Source organism: Podarcis raffonei, chromosome 7 (genome assembly GCF_027172205.1).
Source record: "Podarcis raffonei isolate rPodRaf1 chromosome 7, rPodRaf1.pri, whole genome shotgun sequence".
In the NCBI taxonomy this organism is placed as follows: domain Eukaryota; kingdom Metazoa; phylum Chordata; class Lepidosauria; order Squamata; family Lacertidae; genus Podarcis; species Podarcis raffonei.
In genome coordinates, this window is record NC_070608.1 from 24,352,338 (window position 1) to 24,372,804 (window position 20,467).

The window sequence follows — 20,467 nt, forward strand, 5'->3', positions numbered from 1 at the left end:
TTGTATTTACTGGTTAACATGAGTGGGGGTTTTGTCAGGGGGAGGTGCATGTGGGTGCTTAAACTTGCTAGCCAAGGTGCTCCTACTAGTGCCTCCGACTATTTTTCCCTTGAGGGTTAAGGCATCTTTCCCCATATTAGTATTTTAGGACAAGCTTGGTAAGCTGCTTGGTAACGTGTACCGTATTTTTCGCCCTATAGGACGCAATTTTCCCCCTCCAAAAATGAAGGGGAAATGTGTGTGCGTCCTATGGGGCGAATGCAGGCTTTCGCTGAAGCCTGGAGAGCGAGAGGGGTCGGTGCGCACCGACCCCTCGCTCTCCAGGCTTCAGGAAGCTCTGCGCAACCCTCGGGAGACCGGCGCCACTTCGCGCCTGCCTCCCGAAGGCTGCGCAGAGCTGCCTGCAGTCCCGGGGCGAGCGCAGCTCTGCGCAGCCATCCGGAGCGGGGCGCGTAGTCACGCCCACCCCCCGATGGCTGCGCAGAGCTTCCTGCATTCCGAAGCCTGGGGAGACTGGCGCGACTTACCGCTGGCCTCCCTAGGCTTGCGGATAGCAGGCTGTTCTCGGGGCTGGGATTGGGGGAAGCTCGGGCTTCCCCCGCGCCAGCCCTGCGCCTGGGGGGGAATTACATTTTTTTTCTTTATTTCCCCCCCCCAAAAAAAACTAGGTGCGTCCTATGGGGCGAAAAATACGGTACATGTTTCCACTATCTCAATTAGATCGAAGACTACATAATAGGGCCTTGTATGTCTCTAAACAATTTACACTCTTCTTTTAAAAGCACCATTTTAATATTTCATAGCTTATCTCAATTGATAAAAATATTACAATTGTATAAAAAATTAAATCTTGCCATTTTTTTTCTGCAGTCAATACAAAAATGCCGTCTTGAAGTACTGGAACCATAAATTCTTTCTTCCAGCAGGGGACTGGCTCTTTTACATAGCTTAGATTTGCTCTCTTCATATGTATAAATATCCAGCTCAGCACATACTTTTGAGAACACCATCAGTATCTTAATCGATTTTCCAGGGCTTCCATTCTTTTTGACATTTCTTCTAGTAATCTTAAATTAAGGAAACACCTCTTTACTCTCATTTATAATAAGTATAGACTACAGCAGCACTGTATTAATGGTTAGAAATTTTCAACCAACTTGCACATAATGAGGATCCAACATAAGGCTGTTCAGTAGAAGTAACTTGTCCTGATTCTGGTCTTCCCAGAGGCATGAAGATCAGCACAGTGTATAACAGTATATTGGCTTAGGTAGGCCTTTGGCAAGGGTAAGAGCAATAGGCCTGCTCCTGCTGTAATAGAGTGTACTGCTATGCTGTTGCAAATACACTTCTAGGTATACCGGTGAGGAGATGAGTTAGCCTGTTTCCCACACTTCTTACCTGCGTGTTCTTGGCTGGATTGGGCTGCATTTGTACTCCTCAAAAGATCATCCAAGAATTTATCACTACATGAAATAACCGCATCACCCATTTGTAAAGTGCACATGTAAGCCCCACGCAGGTGATGCACCTTTGTGGATTGAAGTAGCCTATGAGGCACAGGCCTAACTACCTATTTGATGTTGTAAAGCTCGCTATATTCTTTATTTTTCTGAATTGAAACTGCATTATATATTGGGCACAGTTCTGATTTTTGGTGTGGCCGCTAGAGGGAGCCTGTGTTCCACATTTATCACCACTTTCTTTCAGAAAGCCGCTAGGTACGCTAAAATTGCCCAGCTGCTACTGCTTGTGCCTCTGATCTCAGCCTCCCTGACACAGTTCAACAGGCTAAGGCGGTTCAGAGGAAAAGTCCTTACATCATTAATGAAAAGCAGAGGTTCTAGTGGAATAGGAAAAGCTATGGATGCCCTTTCTCTCCCACCCCACTTCCCAAAATACTGTGGATGCTGGCTGTTGAGCTATTTAGAGTAGATGGGATTGCAACCAACAGGATTTGCATCCTATTAAAGACTAAATGGGATTTAACTATAACTCTGTATGTCAATTGAGGATTTGCTGTATTACTTTTTCAGAAGCTGAGAATTTATGAAATAGGTATATAAAAAAGGATATGTTGTCGTGTTAGTTTTTTAACTTCAGCATTTGCAAAATTCTGGAACGTCATAAAGTTTTCACATTTACATGGGTCTTTCTTGTCTTCTGAAGGATTTCCTGAAAAACAGATGGGAGAGGTTTAGAAAACCATACTGTAACACATTAAATAAATACAGATCCATGCTAGAAACATCACTCACTTGCATCTGTCCTATTTAACACAATGAAGGTCACCAACAAGAAACAATGAAGTACACAGGAAACTTATGAAGCTGGTTGAGAAAAACTTTTTGCCTGTCCATTTTTTATTAGATTTATTCATGTTTGCTCTATGACTGAAAGTAATGCATTGATACTAAAAGGGCAGTCCATGACAGATAAATCTTAGATCTGCCATAAGATTTGCTCCAGTTGGGGCAGAGGAAATACTTCCACCTTCAATGAGTTTGAGGACTTTAATCCAAGGAACCCTTCATCTCTTCCAAGAGACAAGGATACAAGCACCAATTTGTTCAGCAAGGAAGCTTGAGAAGCTGCCCCATAGTAGCATGGATTTATTCACGTATTTACATAATTTTTACTCTACATTCAGTGTTATTCAAGTACACTGACTATTGGCAGTTCTCCATGGTTGCAAGTATCTGCTATCTAATGCTCTTTAATGGAGATGACAAGATTTAAAGATGAATCAGAATTGTAGAGTCATCTAGTCCAACCCCTCGCAATGCAGGAATCTCAACTAAAACATCTGTGTCTCAGCTAAAGCATCTGTAGCCTATGCTTAAAAACCTCCAAGAAAGAAGTGCCCACAACCTCCGGAGGGAGGTTTCCATGCCAAAGCATGTGCTCTACAATTGAGATTATAGTCACTTTCATAGCAGTGCAACATGCAAAACCCAGGATCAAAACAGAAACTTCTGTATAATCCGTGTAACCCTTCTGAGGGTTGACAATCATGCAGGACAAGAAGTGCATAGCCTGCTGGAAAAATATATATATCAGGATTGGGATTATTTGAAGTGGACATCATTTTTGCACTGACAGCATTGATAAAATTGAATACTTAATGCTTTCCCAATTCAGCACAAATCCAAGCTGATCCAGCAGAGCCCTCCTCTCCATTCAGATTCACACTTGGCTGTGATGAATTAACAGTAAATAGCCAATAAATAGGGTAAACTGAAGTGGTACGTATGTGTCTGGAATGGACTACTTCAGTTGTAGGTGGGAACTGCAACTGAGGAGGGGTCCTGTGTTGGAGGATAAATATCCATGCTAAAGTGCAGAATGAAAGTAGATTTACCTGAAGCTACTTTTGATCGCAGCTGTTTTTCTTCAAAGAGATACTTGTGATGTACTGCAAAATTGGAACAGGCAAGAACGTCTTTGATTGCTAGGGTAGCTGCTTCAGGTTCTGTAAGGAGACATAAAGAACAGAACTGGATTTAATATAGTAAGCCACGTTGTATCTTACACATTTTCTTGTTCCTTACTGCCATCTAGCTTTTTACTTTACAAGTTTTGTGTATTTGTGTGTTTGTTTTAGTGAAAGAAGACTGAATGCACTGTGCTAAAAAGATAATTCCTCAGTTTGCTTTTTATGTGAAGCTTTTAGATTAACCCAGATCTACAGAGATAATATATAACATGCATAGTATGTTTTCAAAACTAAAGAACGGATTTAGTTGAGATGTTCTAATTTTAAAAATACTTGCCTGTGTGCCTGAACTTCTACATAAGGTTATGAAAACTGTATCAAGAGCATATGTTGCCTATGGATTTGCGCTCATTTTATATTGATACAGATATTTAAAAATGAGCTCAGCAACAGCATTACAATGAAAGTGGCCTAATACTACTTTTTCAAGAAATGATTGAGAATGACAAATGCTTAGTGGAGAACTAGGTGAGCTGGAAATGGAAGATACACAGACTTAGAATCTCAAACCTTGAGAATGTGAATCTTCTGAATAAAGGACATTTGCTGGCAAATCCTGGTGGCCTTTCAGACCTGGAAGAAATATTGTCAACATGAAATAAAGCAGCATTTATTGCAGAAATCTGTAACATACTAATGATCTAGAATAAACCGGGAAGACTAATGATATTTCAGGGTGATTTAGATGGCTAGAATTGTTTTTGGAGAACAGAAAAGCATTCAACAGGATCATTTCAGTTGTTACTGCTTGTTCTTTTCTAAGCCGTCATTGAATATATACCATATTTTTCTTTCTTTAAGACGCACCAGACCACAAGACGCACCTAGTTTTTGGAGGAGGAAAACAAGAAAAAAAATATTCTGAATCTCAGAAGCTAGAGCAACAAGAGGGATTGCTGCGCAGTGAAAGCAGCAATCCCTTTTGCTGTTCTGGCTTCTGTGATAGCTGCGCAGCCTGCATTCGCTCCATAAGACGCACACACATTTCCCCTTATTTTTTAGGAGTGAAAAAGTGAGTCTTATAGAGCAAAAAATACGGTATACCTATGTGCTTGGGAGGTCATGGTCTTGCCTGCAGAAACATGTATTACTTCAGAGAGTATGAAAAATGTTCCTCCTATTGCAGAGGTTGCCACAGATAAAAGGTGAAACAATTGTGAGTGTAGGGATAAAACATACACAAACAAAATATATCGGATACCTGAAGGTGGTATGATGCAAAGTGGGTTATTTGTCAATTATCTGGAGGTGCATAGGGAAGCATCTTATACTCTATTAAAGGTAAAGGGACCCCTGACTGTTAGGTCCAGTCGCGGACGACGCTGGGCTTGTGGCGTTCATCTCACTTTACAGGCCGAAGGAGCCGGTGTTTGTCCACAGACAGCTTCCGGGTCATGTGGCCAGCATGATTAAGCCGCTTCTGGCGAAATCAGAGCAGCGCACGGAAACGCCGCTTACCTTCCCGCCAGAGCGGTACCTATTTATCTACTTGCACTTTGACGTGCTTTCGAACTGCTAGGTGGGCAGAAGCAGGGACCGAGCAACGGAAGCTCACCCCATCGCGGGGATTCAAACTGCCAACCTTCTGATCGGCAAGTCCTAGGCTCAGTGGTTTAGACCACAGCGCCACCCGCCTCCCAAAGATGTTTGGACCTAAAAGTTCTCTGCCTCTGACAGAAGGAGCTTCCTAAGTAAGGAGGCTTTCTCTAATAGAAGTGCTCCTTTAGCTGACAGGAGGACTCCTTTCATTGGATCCAACCCAAACTTTCTGAACTGGGATACACAGTGGTACCTTGGTTCTCAAATGGCTTAGTTGTTGAACAAATTGGCTCCCGAACACTACAAACCCGGAAGTAAGTGCTCTGGTTTGTGAACGCTTTTTGGAAGCCGAACGTCTGACACGGCTTCCAATTGAGTGCAGGAAGCTTCTGCAGCCAATCGGAATTGCGTCTTGGTTTTCGAATGGTTTCAGGACTCGAACGGACTCCTGGAACAGATTAAGTTTGAGAGCCAAGATACCACTGTACTTTGTTTTTAGATTATGCATGAATGTGTCATCTTAGAAGGATTCTTATTTGGTGAGAGAAGAGGGGGCAACACCACTTTTAAAGATTGTGCTTGCAGTCTACAGTTTTTTTAAAGTATTGCATTAAAATATTTTTTAAAAACCCTCAATCTGCTGCCTAATTAATTGGGGACAGCTTTAGTTTTTAAAAATGGTTTAATCAGTTACAATCCTGGCAAGAAGTAGAATTGTGTATGCCAGGCAGCATGATAAGCACTTGGGTTTTCAAAATAGAACCAGCACTAGTTATCTCCAGCTCTTAGTGGGACATTTTCATACATGACACTAAAAAGCACAACTGAGATTCTTTTGAGCATTTGTGTCATGTATGAATGCAAGTAATGAACGTGGGAGAGAATATGGAAGATAAATTGAATGCATCTCCTAGCCAGTGCAGGGTTTACATTCATGTTAGCAGCTGACCTGAGAGAATAGTGGCCGCCAGGAAGAAATTAAAATAAGCAATAGAAAGCCAGATCCATGGCTCAAAGAACTGGAATAAAATACTTCAAGCCTGGAGTTGTTCATTTCTGAATTTGTCTACTCATTTTTATTCTAAAAATCACTATCCCAAAGAATATGTTTTTACTGTGACTTCATCCTTGTTGCCACTCAGTGCTGCCTGTGTCCTTCCCCTGTATTCCATCATATTGCCTCAGATGTGACTAATGCTGACCAACAGGCCATCTTAACAGAAAACTATAAATTACCAAATATCCCCAAAGGAATGGATCGTGCATGGTGTAGTTGTTTTTTAGAACTACTGATGATCTTTCTGCAGTATATAGGAAGGGGAGGGCGTTGCCAGTTCTCCTGGGTTTCTTGAGTCGTACATTTCATACATGACTTGTTAAGCTGGCAGAAGTAGTACAAATGATTGTATATGTCCCTGGCGTTAGAATAAAGTCAAATATTCCCCGAGTGATAAACAGCTGAAATATTACTCTTCCCAGTGGCTCATTGGTCATTGTGTTTTACACGTATCCCTGTGATTTCTGCAGATGTTCAAGACAAATGGTTAGATCCCTTCTGCCAGGCCACAAACTTCTGTCTGCATTAATTGTTCATACAAGAAAACTGAATCTGGGACAATTATTACCTTCACAGATTCTGTTTTGCAGCTTTTCACTAATCTCTTCCATGGCACTGAAATCCTCTGCATAGAAAAGATGCTTGTCTGGAGGGTCGGAAGCGATTTCTCGTAATTCTTCCTCAATTGCTTTCCCTATTCCGATGGCATACATTGTGATTCCTAAAAAAAACAAATTGTTTATGGTCAAACGATACTATGTTAAGGCACAGCATGGTCAATGGAAAGGAAAATGCTTCAGTGTTATCACATGACCCCTTACACCAATGCAAGATAATTCTGCAGGAATGGAGATCAGTGCTGATATTTAGGAAGGGTGTCCATGGGGACAGGACTTGCATTCAGAAACTTTTATTAAAAAAAAACAAAACCCAGCAGCAATGATACATGCACTAGCTTAAGAGCCATTGAAATCAATGGGGCAAGTTAGTCCCAACAAAGTGAAGCAGATTCAGTTGAAACATGATTTGTATTTGACTGATGCCAAATGTAGTGGCTGCCATGTTCCTTATTCCAGGTGATGGCTCAGTTGGCTATATCTGGCCAGTCTTGTTTAAAATCTCTATTTATTCATTGCCCATTCAGATTCTCAACCAAATCTCAGAATCTCAGTGAAAGGATTTCAGTATAACTGAACTAAAAATTAAATATTTTAAACATCTTAAAACAATTATATAACCTCACAGCTAATAATTTCAAGGTTACCACGAACAATATCTTTCAGACACCAAACATCTGGGTAAACAGGCATGTTTTTAAATTCCCCGTGAATATTAATAATGAGGGACATAGGCGCACCCCACCAGTGAGGGTATTCCACTGTTGCAGGTCAACACCAACCAGAGAGAAGCTCTTCCATTTGTGGAAGGCTAAAATTTTGGCCATTCCTATGGCATCAATCTGGGGCTTGAGTAACCCAGAAACATCACGGATAGCATACATTTTTTTAAAAAAAAGGAACAATTATTACTTGTCCAGATTGCTCTGCGTTTGAAAAATCCTCTCAGGCACATCTGACTTATCAATAATGTTGGTGTTTTTTGTTTTTTTTAATAGATATCAAGTAATTCCTTGTATTTAATTAATTTAATTGTGGATTGCATAGCATATTCTTGAACAGAAGTAGATCCATGGTCATTCTTTAAATCAGGGATGGCTAACTTGTGACCCTCTAAGAGTTTGCTGGACTATAACTCCCATCATCCCTGAATTTCCTGCAAGGCAGGGGGTTGGACTAGATTACCATTGGGGTCCCTTGCAGCTCTACCATTCTACTGGCCATGCTGGCTGGGGCTAGTGGGAGCTGAAGTCCAACATCTGGAGGACCATCCATTAGCTACCTCACTTTAAAGGATATCCTTGTTACTGAAGAAGTCTTCGGATATCAGAAAAGATTGCTGCACTTGTCAGTTCTTATATTTCTGTGGAAGCCCCTGGGAGTGGTGAGTACATCCAGCAACAACTTGCATGTCTACTACATTTTGTCATTGCTTCTGTTCCAGAGGAAATAAACCAATGCAAGCCCTCTCCATTTTGAATTCCTGCACCAATAGCCCCTTAAATAGCCTTTCATCAGCCAGGAGAAAAAATATCATTCCAAATTCTTGCTTTATTTTCATGAATGAACTATCCATGCTGGATTCTGTTCTTTAAAAGGTGGGATATCAGCAATGAAACATTCCAGACCAAACTTCATGCTGAGCACAACTCTTATTGGCTGCTCTGGGGTTGCACTGACTCATAGGGCTCATTTCTGGCAGAATCTTGGCATGTTTGTCAATGGGGAAAGCAGCAGCATGTGCCATTTTTGATGAATGACTTCACTGTATGTCTTTGGAAGTAAATCTAGGCCTGGATCATAAATGTCTCCTCTGCCTCAGAAGATAACTCACCACAGGCCAATTCCTAGCAATGTATCAAATGTTTCGAGTCCCACAACTTGTGCAGCTCATCAATCTCAGGTTAGGTTCCCGGGCTGAATGCCAGAACAACAGGCATATACCTTTAAATCTGCTAATGAGGCAGGAGACAAGTCCAGATGTGGCTTTTTCCCAGCCTCCTCAGCTCATCTCTCTTCTCCAACTTGCTGTAAGTTATCAGAACTCCAGGCATGCCAGGAATGAGATGTACAGCAGGGCTGAGGAAGGGGTGGGGAGTAGAACCTGTGGCTTGTCTCCTGTCATGTTGTGATACTAAACTATAGCTTAGTACTACAGAAGCAAGCAATGATGAGCTTGGCCTCATGTGATCCCCATCCCCTTCCCTTCTCTCACACAGCCAAGAGGAGATCAGGTTTTCTCAACTGCCTTTAAATTAACTCAAGTTCCCCTTTACAACTGACAGCTAGGAGCTTTGGTTAATTTAAGCCAGGCATAGGCAAACTCAGCCCTCCAGATGTTTTGGGACTACAACTCCCATGATCCCTAGCTAACAGGACCAGTGGTCAGGGATGATGGGAGTTGCAGTCTCAAAACATCTGGAGGGCTGAATTTGCCTATGCCTGATTTAAGCCATGGACAAACCATTGTTTGAATGAACCAGATTACCCCAAGTTTGCCTGCAATGAGGAATTGTGATTTAGTGCTGTGTGCCACTGAAAAATTGAAAGGCATATGCATATACGCTGGCTTTCAATCTGGCAACTCTAGTCCAGGCATCCCCAACCTTCGGCCCTCCAGATGTTTTGGACCACAATTCCCTTCATCCCTGACCAATGGTCCTGTTAGCTAGGGATTATGGGAGTTGTAGGCCAAAAAACCTGGAGGGCCGCAGGTTGGGGATGCCTGCTCTAGTCTCAAGAACTCTGGTGTACAAAAAAAAATAATATCCATGGGTGCTTCCACATTTTCATTGCTTAAAGAAACTTTTCTCAACCTTGGGTCCCTAGATGTTGTTGGACTACAACTCCCATCATCCCTAGTTAGCAGGACCAGTGGTCAGAGATGACCCTAAGACTTGGGGAGGAAGGATTCATCCATTTCAGTTCTCTCTCTTTCATTTTTCCTAATTATAAATTGTTATGAAAGTTCTCCTGCATACTGGTGCACATTTCTCCTAATAATTTTTTTTTACAGGTGCACATTTTTGCAAACTATTTCCCCATATTTTTAATGTTATTTTTACTTTTGTTTGGTTGAAACACTGCATCACAAAATTCAGATAAGTGCAAATTTTGAATGATACCTGTGTTTCAGTTCTCATATTGTTTTGGAAAACGTGAATTTGGTAGATTGGCCTTTAAACTGTGAACTGAATCGAACTTCTCCCCAGCCCCTACCTCAGAAGAAGAGAAGAAGAAGAGTTTGGATTTGATATCCCGCTTTTTCACTACCCGAAGGAGTCTCAAAGCGGCCAAAATTCTCCTTTCCCTTCCTCCCCCACAACAAACACTCTGTGAGGTGAGTGGGGCTGAGAGACTTCAGAGAAGTGTGACTGGCCCAAGGTCACCCAGCAGCTGCATGTGGAGGAGCTGAGATGTGAACCCGGTTCCCCAGATTACGAGTCCACAGCTCTTAACCACTACACCACACTGGCTCTCAGACACTCTGCAGGATCCCCTCTTTGGTGCAAGCACACAATAAACTGTATACACAGGCAACAACCATTTTAGGTGAATTTGGGGCTCACAAATGCTCTGCCGGTGTGCACAGGGCTCAGGAATGCAACGCCCGGGCAAAGCGGTCATTGCCTGTATAGTTACAGTGCAAATACACACGGGTAACTAGCACCTTCGCAGACTTCCTGCTTATAATTGTAAGTATACTCCCATCATACCCTTTTGCTTTGCTTTAGCAGCCCATTCAGAAACTTCATCTTGGGCCCGTCCATCTGTAAACACAATAGACACTCGGGGCACTTTTGCTGACAAGCGTCTGGCGCCTTCTGCTTCTGTGAAGCTTCTCTCAACCATCTGCTTCAGGGCAAGTCCAGTCATGGAGCCTTTCCCCATATATTTAATTTGAGACACTGCTTTCTTCATGTCTTTGGCGGTGCTGAATTGTTTCAGTGTGAATTCAGTGCGAACCTGAGTAGAATATTGTATCAAACCAACTTGTGAAGCTTTGGGAGATATGGTGAGAGTGTCCAAGATTCCCAAAACAAACTCTTTGACAATTTCAAAATTATTCTCTCCCAGACTTTTTGATCCATCTATCACAAACACGAGATCAACTGGGCCTTCAGTGCATCCTTTGGAAATAAAATGGGAAAGGAAGAATTAATAAATAAAATCAAAACCAGGTTTTTTTTTGGAAACACAATGAAAGAACATAAAACAGCAATGTAAGAACAACAGCACAGTGAAATAAACTCAGTCTATCACCTAAGGGTGAATAAAGACCTTTTATTCCATTCTGAAAATCCCATACTGACAGCAAATAAATCAAAAAGGAGAACTCAGCCCAGCTTTCCATCATATTTCAGACATAACTGAGAATGCTGTAAGAAGCCAGGTTATTTGCAATTGAACACAGACAAATTAAAATACAGGCAGCACAGTGTTCATGTGGGCACACTACTAGGATTTATTTCTTGTAACCAATAAAGTTGGTTGCTATCTCCTCCAGAATCTGACATACATACATTCTGTCCAGAATAAAGGAGTGGATGGTAAAAGCAACTATCCAAATCTGGTGCCTGAAATGTGCACATATATACTCCAGTTCACACGACACACATTGTGTTCCATATAAGCACAGACTATCCTGCCGTCTTTAATGTTAGGGGACCCTCAATTTGTAATTGTGACTGATGGACTTGAGTCATATCTCTGGAGATCCTTCAGCCAAACAGGGCCGGGAGAAGTGTCAGCCAGTCAAGATAGAACCTGTCAGTTTTAAAAGTCAGACAGGACTTGGAAAGGCCTTGACTAAGAGATTAGCTGGATAGTTAGGGATTCGCCAGGCAAGGTAAACCAGACTGGTTCCCTCAGCTCCTGTAGTATGAGAAGATTTCTGTTCCAAAAGCAGAAGAAAAAGTATCTTGTCCCACAAGCGGGTTAGGCAGAATGGTCCATAATCATCTAGTGAGGTTCAAGCTGAGTTGGAATTTGAACCAGGGTGTCTTTAGTCCTAACCCAATAGCCTATCCACTTTGCAACCCTATCAGCCTAACAAGGCACAACCCTGAATATGCAGGAGGCCGGGGGGGGGGGGGTCACCTGTGTGCAGCATTAAGAGGACTGTCACTTTTCATACTGCAAAATATCTGAGTTGGAACAGTCCCATTCCCAGTGCTGCAAAAGAATTGTAGATGTTTATTGATTCGAAAGGAAGGCCACTTATTGTTTCCTCTTCTTGGCTCCTACTGTTGGTTCCTAGAATACTCTGTATTTTCTTAAACCCATTTTCCAGCTTTCATGACCTCAGATTTCATAGCACTTTTACAGTGCTGGATTCTTTCCTTTAAGAATCAAAGGACATCTGAAGAACGAAACAAAGACTAAAGATCTGGTGACTTACTTCTGCATGTCTTCCCATTCTCTTCCAGTATGAATCCCTCATGGCATTTGCAGGAGTAGGAATAGTTATTATTCATGCAAACATGTTCACAGCCATGGTCGATGGTCTTGCAAAAGTCTTTGCCTGAAAACAAATTAGAATACTTAGTTGTTTATCAAAATATTATTGGCAAGTACAAAGATTGTAGAATAGTCAGGTCAGGTGCTTCACATATTTTAATCTTTGCAGCCTTGGGCCTCAAAGAAACAGGTAGATGAGCCTGGCTGACTGGACTCATCTTCCTAATGTGATGCTTCACTCATCTTCCTAATTCTATTTGACCTCCCAACCAGCATGTACCAGAAAGGCAGACTGACAACATTCTTCCTGGTTTAAACTGCATTGTTTAAAGAGAATTGTTAATGTCTGAACCATGATTGCATCATTTAAACTATGCTTTACTGGAACAAGCCAGAATCAGAAACCATACTTTAATATTGGCTTGTTTTAATACACCATAGCTTAAACTAAAGACAGTTTGACCTCATCAGACATCACAGGGTCTTCTCTGTGGTGGGTATCCCTTTTGTGGAATGCCCTCCCTCGTTGTTAACACTCAAGGGGAAATTAAAAACATTTCTGTTCGCCTAGCCATTTGAAACTGAAATCCTGGCAATCTTGAAATTATTGGTCGTGAAGGCATTTTTTAAAATGTTTTTAGGTGTTCTTAATGCTTTTAAATGTTTTTTATTATTATTTAAATGTATTGTTTTAACTGCTTGATGGTTTGTGCACTGGGCTCATTTGGGAAGAAGAGCAGGACAGAAAAAAATAAAAAATAAAAATGTCAAACTATGGTTAGTATAAAGGTAAAGGTCCATTAGGTCCAGTTGTGACCGACTCTGGGGTTGCGGCGCTCATCTCGCTTTATTGGCTGAGGGAGCCGGCGTACAGCTTCCGGGTCATGTGGCCAGCATGACTAAGCCGCTTTTGGTGAACCAGAGCAGCGCAAGAAAACGCCCTTTACCTTCCCGCTGGAGCAGTACCTATTTATCTACTTGCATTTTGATATGCTTTCGAACTGCTAGGTTGGCAGGAGCAGGGACCAAACAACGGGAGCTCACCCCGTCGCGGGGATGCGAACCGCCGACCTTCTGATCGGCAAGTCCTAGGCTCTGTGGTTTAACCCACAGTGCCACCCACATCGCTATGGTTAGTATAGCCCAGAAGCAAATGCCTCCAATCTCTTCTTGTGTGTGCTGGAGTAGCAGCAGGGTTGCATGTGAACTGTGCCCGTGTTTCTACAAGTAAAACAACAAGTTTAAAAAACAGCAATTCATTTGATAGGAGGAATAATCAAATTACTTACTTCCACACATTTTCCCATCTTGCTTTAATAGAAATCCCTCATGGCACTTGCAGGTATACGAATCCCCATTACTAACACAGACATGCTCGCATCCGTGGTCAACAGATTTGCAGACATCTTGTTCTGAGTATAGTTAAGAGTTTGCAGATTAAAACAGATGGAACAGATTTACAATAACTATCATTTGATCAAGACTGAGCTGCTTACTTCTGCATGTCTTCCCATCATCTCTTAATACAAATCCATCGTGGCACTTGCAGACATAGGAGTATCCACTGTTGACACACAGGTGCTCACAGCCATGATCAACCGATTTACAGAGGTCTCTACCTAATGATAATTTCCATAATTAATAAGTTTTCCAGATGAAATAAATGCAAAGGTAGAATGAGCAATATTGCAAAGATGAAATAAACTCAGATCACATCCTGCTTTCGCACAATTGTCAAAATGAATTCACATGACAATTATGAGTCCACTTTTCACTGTGTAATTGGTTCTGGTTTTCACATCCTCCTTTAGTATGCATGCTTCCTAGTACTGCAGATATGCTGTGTTTATTAGCACAAACACAGCCATAGCCAACTGATCTGAGGACATATTTCTCAATGGAGACTTTAGATTAGAAACAGTGAACTGGTAGACCATCATCTGGCAGAATCCTGCCTACAAGCTTCCAAGTGAGCTCTTCACGACCTCCCCAGCTCTGTTAGGGGGCTGCAATCCTGCTTCAGAAGTAGCATGCAACTAGCCATGTGCTAGTCAGAGATGCTCTTTGAGGCACAATCTCAAATTTTCTGAGGACTTCATTGCACGTCACGAGAAATTTGGGGAAATAATATGTGCAAGTGTACTCACATTTCCACTTTCTGCAGCCTCTTATAAAATACAAAAAGGAAACCTGTGCATTTCCCCCGTGGAAAGACGTGCAAGACAGCAGAAGCATGAGACCACTCTCATGATACCTAAGGAGGCCTAGAGATCAGGGCTATATGCCCTTAGATGCCCATGGATTCAACATGAGATAGCAGCAGGAACTATCTCTACAGCCCTCACTGGTCCTCCACCTGCAGCACCCAGTTAGTTCAGTAGACAAAGATGAGCTCTAGCATAGCACACACCTGAGCTGCAGGGAGGAAAGCGCTGAAACAGCACTCCCAGCCTCTGAAACCAGAGCCTTCAGAATGAATAGCCCATTAAGGAGTGCTTGCTTACTTCTGCAGGTCTTCCCATCTTCGTTCAGTATGAATTCCTCGTGGCACTTGCAGGCATAGGAAATGCCATCACTCACACAAAGGTGCTCACATCCATGGTCGACAGATCTACAGACATCTCTACCTGAAAACAGACAATTTGTTTCTTTTGTAAAGCCAAATATTCGCCCTATGAGTCAACATGAAGACTATAAAACTTTGGCTCTGCTTCCCCAAGCTCCCTCTCATAATCACTCATTTGAACTTTGGTTCGAGCTCAACAATCATCATACTACATAATACTGCTTAAATCTACAGTGGTACCTCAGGTTAAGAACTTAATTTGTTCTGGAGATCCGTTCTTAACCTGAAACTGTTTTTAACCTGAGGTACCACTTTAGCTAATGGGGCCTCCTGCTACCACCACACCGCAATTTCTGTTCTCATCCTGAAGCAAAGTTCTTAACCCGAGGCACTATTTCTGGGTTAGTGGAGTCTGTAACCTGAAGCGTCTGTAACCTGAAGCGTCTGTAACCCAAGGTACCACTGTACCGTATTTTTCCATGCATAAGTCTAGTTCCCCCCCCCTAAAAAATAAGGTCCAAAATTTGGGGGTGTCTTATACATGGATAGATCTTCCCCCATTTTCTTAAATTGATGTCCCCCAAAATAGGGGGCGTCTTATACATGGGGGCGTCTTATAGATGGAAAAATACGGTACATGCTGGTCCAGTACATTACTTCCATTCAGACTTTACTTCCTTCCTGCTTCTTCTCCATGGTCTTTGGCAGAGGTAGTTTACACTAGTTGCATCTGGAGGCGCTGAGGATCAAACCCATAGTCCTGGGACCCTCTGCATGAAAAAATAGGTACAGTACTAGTGAAGTCCGAAAACATCCCCTCATGGGTAATTCTGTAACTATGTTAACCACAGTAATAACAATTGGCAATTTTTATTTAAGAAATATTTATATATGAAAATAAGTGAACTAGGTTGGGGAAAACAAACTTACGTTTGCAAGTTCTCCCATCCCCACGCAGCACATATCCTTCAAAGCACTGGCAGGCGTAAGATCTTTCACTATTTACACACAAATGTTCACAGTTGTGGTCATTCAGCAAACAATAGTCCACCCCTGGGAATAAAAAAGTTGCAATTATTATTATGTATTTGCAAAGAAGAGTCCTGACACCCAGGGAACTTGAAAACAGGCAAAGGAAACAACAGAGGAAGTGGAGGGAAATGAAGGCAGGGCAAACAGGATGGTAACCGAGGAAGTTTCTAAAGAGTTGATAAATTTAGTCTCTTGTGCACAGAATGAAAGTAAACACCCCTTGCCCAATCTTTTTTTGGGGGGAGGGGTGCCGGGGGGAAAGGACATATGCACTTTCACTTAGCGCCACACCACTAAGAGCAGACCAATGGACCCTATGACTCTAGCTTGTGTACTCCAATGTGTATCTGGAGTTCCTGTGCATTTAAAGCAGGAGGGACTGACAATGTGGAGTCCTCCAGAGGATACTGGACCACAGCTCCCTTCAACCAGCATGGCCATTGTTCAGTAAGTTGCAGTCCAACAATATCTGGTGGGCACTACATTGGCTCCCTGTGATTGAAAGTGCCACTTGGTAATTAGACCAATCAATCGTTTTATTTGTATGGCACTTTTCCAAAGTTAAAGCCACGCTGAAGGTGGCTTACAACCTGTTAAAAAAAAAAAGACACATAACTAAAAACGTAACAGAAATTTGTTGGCATCCATCTCTCTTGGAAGACAATGGTGGGTCACAAAAAGGCTAATTTGCCCCTGATGTTTAATAATTCTTTGCTTGCACAAGGGGCTATAGCCACTTATTTCTCAAGTGCTTTGTATTAGAACTAGAATGAGTGTGTTGGACTCTTTCCTCTGCTGTTGATTTAAGCAACTGTTAAACTTCAGGTCAATTGAGTAATATAACCCATGAGATTTCCTAGCAGCACAAAATAAGTATTGTCTCTTTCTAAATAATAAGCAAGGCAAATTGGGAAGTAATAATCTCCAGAAGGAAAAGCCATAAAATGAGAACTTTACACACAGGAGTTGAGTAGCGAATATGAAATTTTAGAGCTTTTGATGGAAATCCCAAGTGCTGCCCGGAGGAAAATAAAACTCCATAAAGGATAAACATTTCTCCTGTTACCCAGGAAAGAACTCTTTCCATTGGTAGGTTGATAAACTATTTCAGCAAGCCTGTTGCTTTTTTGGCTACTCTGGATTCAAACAGACACCTAGGGCTGGGTTAGAATAGCTAGTACTAAAGTGTTATTCCTCTTAATTTTCAGTTTTTCCTTTCAAGCCACAGCATCCAAGTTTCTGTTTTAACTGCTCAACCACAGGATGTTGCCATATGATTACATACATACCAGGTAGTTATCTTAAAACTACGTATTTCTGCTAACCCTCATCAAGTACCAGTAGTAACATAATCATGAATGGCTGCTTAACACTGTTGTCGTGCCGATGGTCACATTCCTTGATTTTACTTTTATGTAGGAAAAAGACTGGCTGATATTAAACTGTTTTACTCAGAGAGAGTAGACCCATCGTAGCTAATGAACATAACTAAGGATTTAGCCACACTTCCTGTTGTCTTGCTGCTTTCCTACCTGGGGAAAACTGCTCTTTGGTGCTCAATCGGAGCAAACAGCAATCAGGTCTTCCGTGTCTTGCTGTTTGTTCTGATTTAGAGCTAAAGAGCAGGTTTTCCTGGGAAAGGAGTGAGCCAAGGGGAAAACCACTCAGCCCCGTGCTTTCTAGGCACAGCTCAAGCAGAAGTGTGGGCAAGCCCTTAGTTAGGTCCATTAATTTCAATGGGTCTACTCTAAGTAAAACATAGTTGAATACCACCCAAAGATTCTCAAAATTAACTGAGCAGGGAAAGGGAAGTTATTATTACTCATTACTAGTGATATGGGGAATTGTTAAGGGATGGTCCAATGGGCCCTCCCCCCCTTTTAAAATTTAGGCTGTGTACACACCAAAGTGTAAATGCACATATAAGTTGTGCATATTTGTTTTTTCCTTGTGCAAGTTCATCCACACATGAGCACTTTCAACTGAATCCTGTCTCACTTTCCCCTATCCACAAGGTTTGCTTGATGGGGTGTATTCACACTGTGTGCTGTTTCCCCTTCCCCTCAATTAGTACTAACCCACCCACCCTGAGTTCCACAAACCTGGGATCCATTGTGGGCATACAGGCAGATGTTGCTTACCTTTGCATGCATGCTTTTGTTTTGTTTTTAAAGATACAAGTCTTCCAATACATCAGACTTGGATAAAACGGTGGGTTAAAACAAAAACAAAAAGGTGTATTATGCCTGGCCCCACTAGCAGCCCACTGAGAATTGCCTAACTAACAGAAGTAAAGGGTGGTGCGATATGGAACACATGAAAATAACAGGGAATGTCACTATCAATTTTAAAGGGCTAACTTGGAATATGGGACTATAAAGCTTCGTTTTTGTTTATTGGCTCAAGATTCCAATCTGTCTGCTTTAATTATGCATTCCCAAAAAACCTGAGTGCATGCTATAATCTCGAGTTTTCCTCAAAACTGCCTTTCAGAACAAAATAAGAAAATTCAGCACTTTAACCCACCTTGTTTTTCTCTAATTATATGCAATAACCAAATCAACAGACTTACGTGAACAGGTCTTTAGATCCTCATTAATGATGAAACCTTCGGAACACTGGCAAATGTAAGAGTCCTTGGTGTTCAGGCACAGATGCTCGCAGCCATGGTTGGACTCAGCACAGTGGTCTTTTCCTGGATTGTTACGTATCAGCAATGGCAAATAATGCATTGGAATGTTAAAGCATTTTTAAAGTCCAGAAGTGAAAAATATGCAAGTAACAACCATCAGCAAAGCCCACCATTGTAAACTGTGACTTTGTTAAAACTTTGCACAGAATGGACACAGACTGTACTTTCTGCATTTCAATGTCACATGACTCCGTTTTTTTACCACCACCCCCACACACAGTTGTACCTTGGAAGTCGAACGGAATCCATTCCAGAAGTCTATTTGACTTCAAAATGTTTGGAAACCAAAGTGCGGGCTTCCGATCGGCTGCAGCTCCTGCAGCCAATCGGAAGCCACAGCGGACGTTCGGCTTCCAAAGAAACGTTTGAAAACTAGAACACTCACTTCACGTTTTTGATCGTTCGGGAGCCTAAACGTTCAGCAACTGTATACCTGAAAACTGAGGGAACATCTGATCAAGTGTACTCTATTATATTAACAAAGCAATCCAAACCTCCCTTACACTGAGGTGGATGGTGGACTGGACTACTGTTTACATTTTTTGAGTAGAAGTCATACTTGGTAAAGTCACCACAATGTGACATTCACAGTGAAATCTTCAGGATTAACTGTGTAGCAGAATTATAATTTAATCATATGAAATGAGGAAACCTAACATCACCATTTTGCAAATTAGCGTGACTGCTCAGCTGTTGCAGGGGAACTTCCAACAGAGGAGAGAGAATGCCAGATATACATGCAACAGAGGATTTGTTAAGGTCTAAAGCCTGGACTGTTTGTTTCTCATGCGAAGGAACAACTGGGAGGTGCAGCTGATACGTGCTTTTATGAATGTACATTTCTCTCTATGCTGGCTCTGGCAGTACAGAGCAAAACACTTTTTTTTTCCTGGGGGGGAAATAGATCCAAGAGAGAGAGGGAGAGAGAGAGAGAGAAGGGAAGAAATCCCCTTTTCAAACAAACTCCTCTATTAACTTTCTGCTAGCAGACATTCTTTGCTATTTTTATAGCTCACTCTTAGAACCATTTCAAATAGGCAAACAGTCTGCACAATTCCTCCAGACTGTGCCCAAGTACAGGAATGGGATGGAAAAGTGCATTATATGAGCTCATGCTACATGCAAGGGAACACCCTCTTTGATTTCTATGACTATAGTAGAGGCTATTCACTTGCATGACCTGACTTTTCAGGGCCAAACCGGAAAGGACACCAGGGGATCTGTGATCAGATTTCCTGCGTTTTTAAGTGGTAAATAAAGCCACAAGAAGGAGATTGTGGTTTGACATGTACCTAGTGTTGAGGAGAGGTTTTTTGGGTGTTTTTTTTTTTAAAAACAAACAAACCCTGCTTCTGTGTACCATTTTCTCAATATGAATTGCCTCCCTGAAGCTTCAGTTGGTTCAGGGTGGAAACTCGTGGAGGAACCTATAGGTTTTCTCCTGCAGAGCAAATAGCAGTCTGGGGGCAGATTTTGCATCAGGAAAATGTTACAGGGAGAAAGGATTAAAAATCTCATCCTTAGTGCCATAGTCCTGATCCTAATTCTACCCCTCCTTCAGCTGCATTTACCTTTTTTTAAAAGAGACTTTTGGACAGATGATAGATATCCTGACTTCAGAGGTGCCATGTTTCGCTTGACATGGGGTGGGGGAGTGGCTCGTCGCATGCGATCACACTGCTGGATCAGGCCAAGGCCCATCTAGTTCAACATCCTGTTCTCACACTGGCCAATCAGATGTCCAGTGGAAGCTCAAAAGCAGAACCTGATTGCAACAGAGCACTCCCCACTTGTGATTCTTAGCAGCTTGGCAGTCCAAATCATATTGCCACTTACAGCAGAGACAGAATACGGCCTTCATGGCGAACAGCAACTGATAATCTTATTCTCCGTGAATTTGTCTAATTCCCTTTTAAAGCTATACAAGCTGGTAGCCGTCATTACTTCTAGTGGGAGTGAATTCCATAGTTTAAGTGCCATGTGGACAACTACTTAATATGTGGAGTTG

General features: G+C 42.0%; 1 protein-coding gene across 3 annotated transcripts in view; it reads right to left on the reverse strand.

Moving 5' to 3' along the window:
* Positions 1–770: 770 nt before the first annotated feature.
* The window catches only part of MATN2 (matrilin 2), a 51,888-nt gene continuing 32,191 nt past the window's right edge, over positions 771–20,467 (reverse strand). For all 3 annotated transcript variants that reach the window (XM_053395572.1, XM_053395570.1, XM_053395571.1), the window contains 12 exons: positions 18,340–18,462; positions 15,666–15,788; positions 14,674–14,796; positions 13,666–13,788; positions 13,459–13,581; positions 12,111–12,233; positions 10,426–10,839; positions 6,661–6,813; positions 4,007–4,069; positions 3,362–3,472; positions 2,077–2,175; positions 771–1,062 (listed from right to left, as the gene is read on the reverse strand). In XM_053395572.1, the coding sequence (XP_053251547.1) occupies positions 1,010–1,062; positions 2,077–2,175; positions 3,362–3,472; positions 4,007–4,069; positions 6,661–6,813; positions 10,426–10,839; positions 12,111–12,233; positions 13,459–13,581; positions 13,666–13,788; positions 14,674–14,796; positions 15,666–15,788; positions 18,340–18,462 (1,631 nt within the window). In that variant the 3' untranslated portion in view covers positions 771–1,009. The remainder of the gene's footprint in view (positions 1,063–2,076; positions 2,176–3,361; positions 3,473–4,006; positions 4,070–6,660; positions 6,814–10,425; positions 10,840–12,110; positions 12,234–13,458; positions 13,582–13,665; positions 13,789–14,673; positions 14,797–15,665; positions 15,789–18,339; positions 18,463–20,467) is intronic.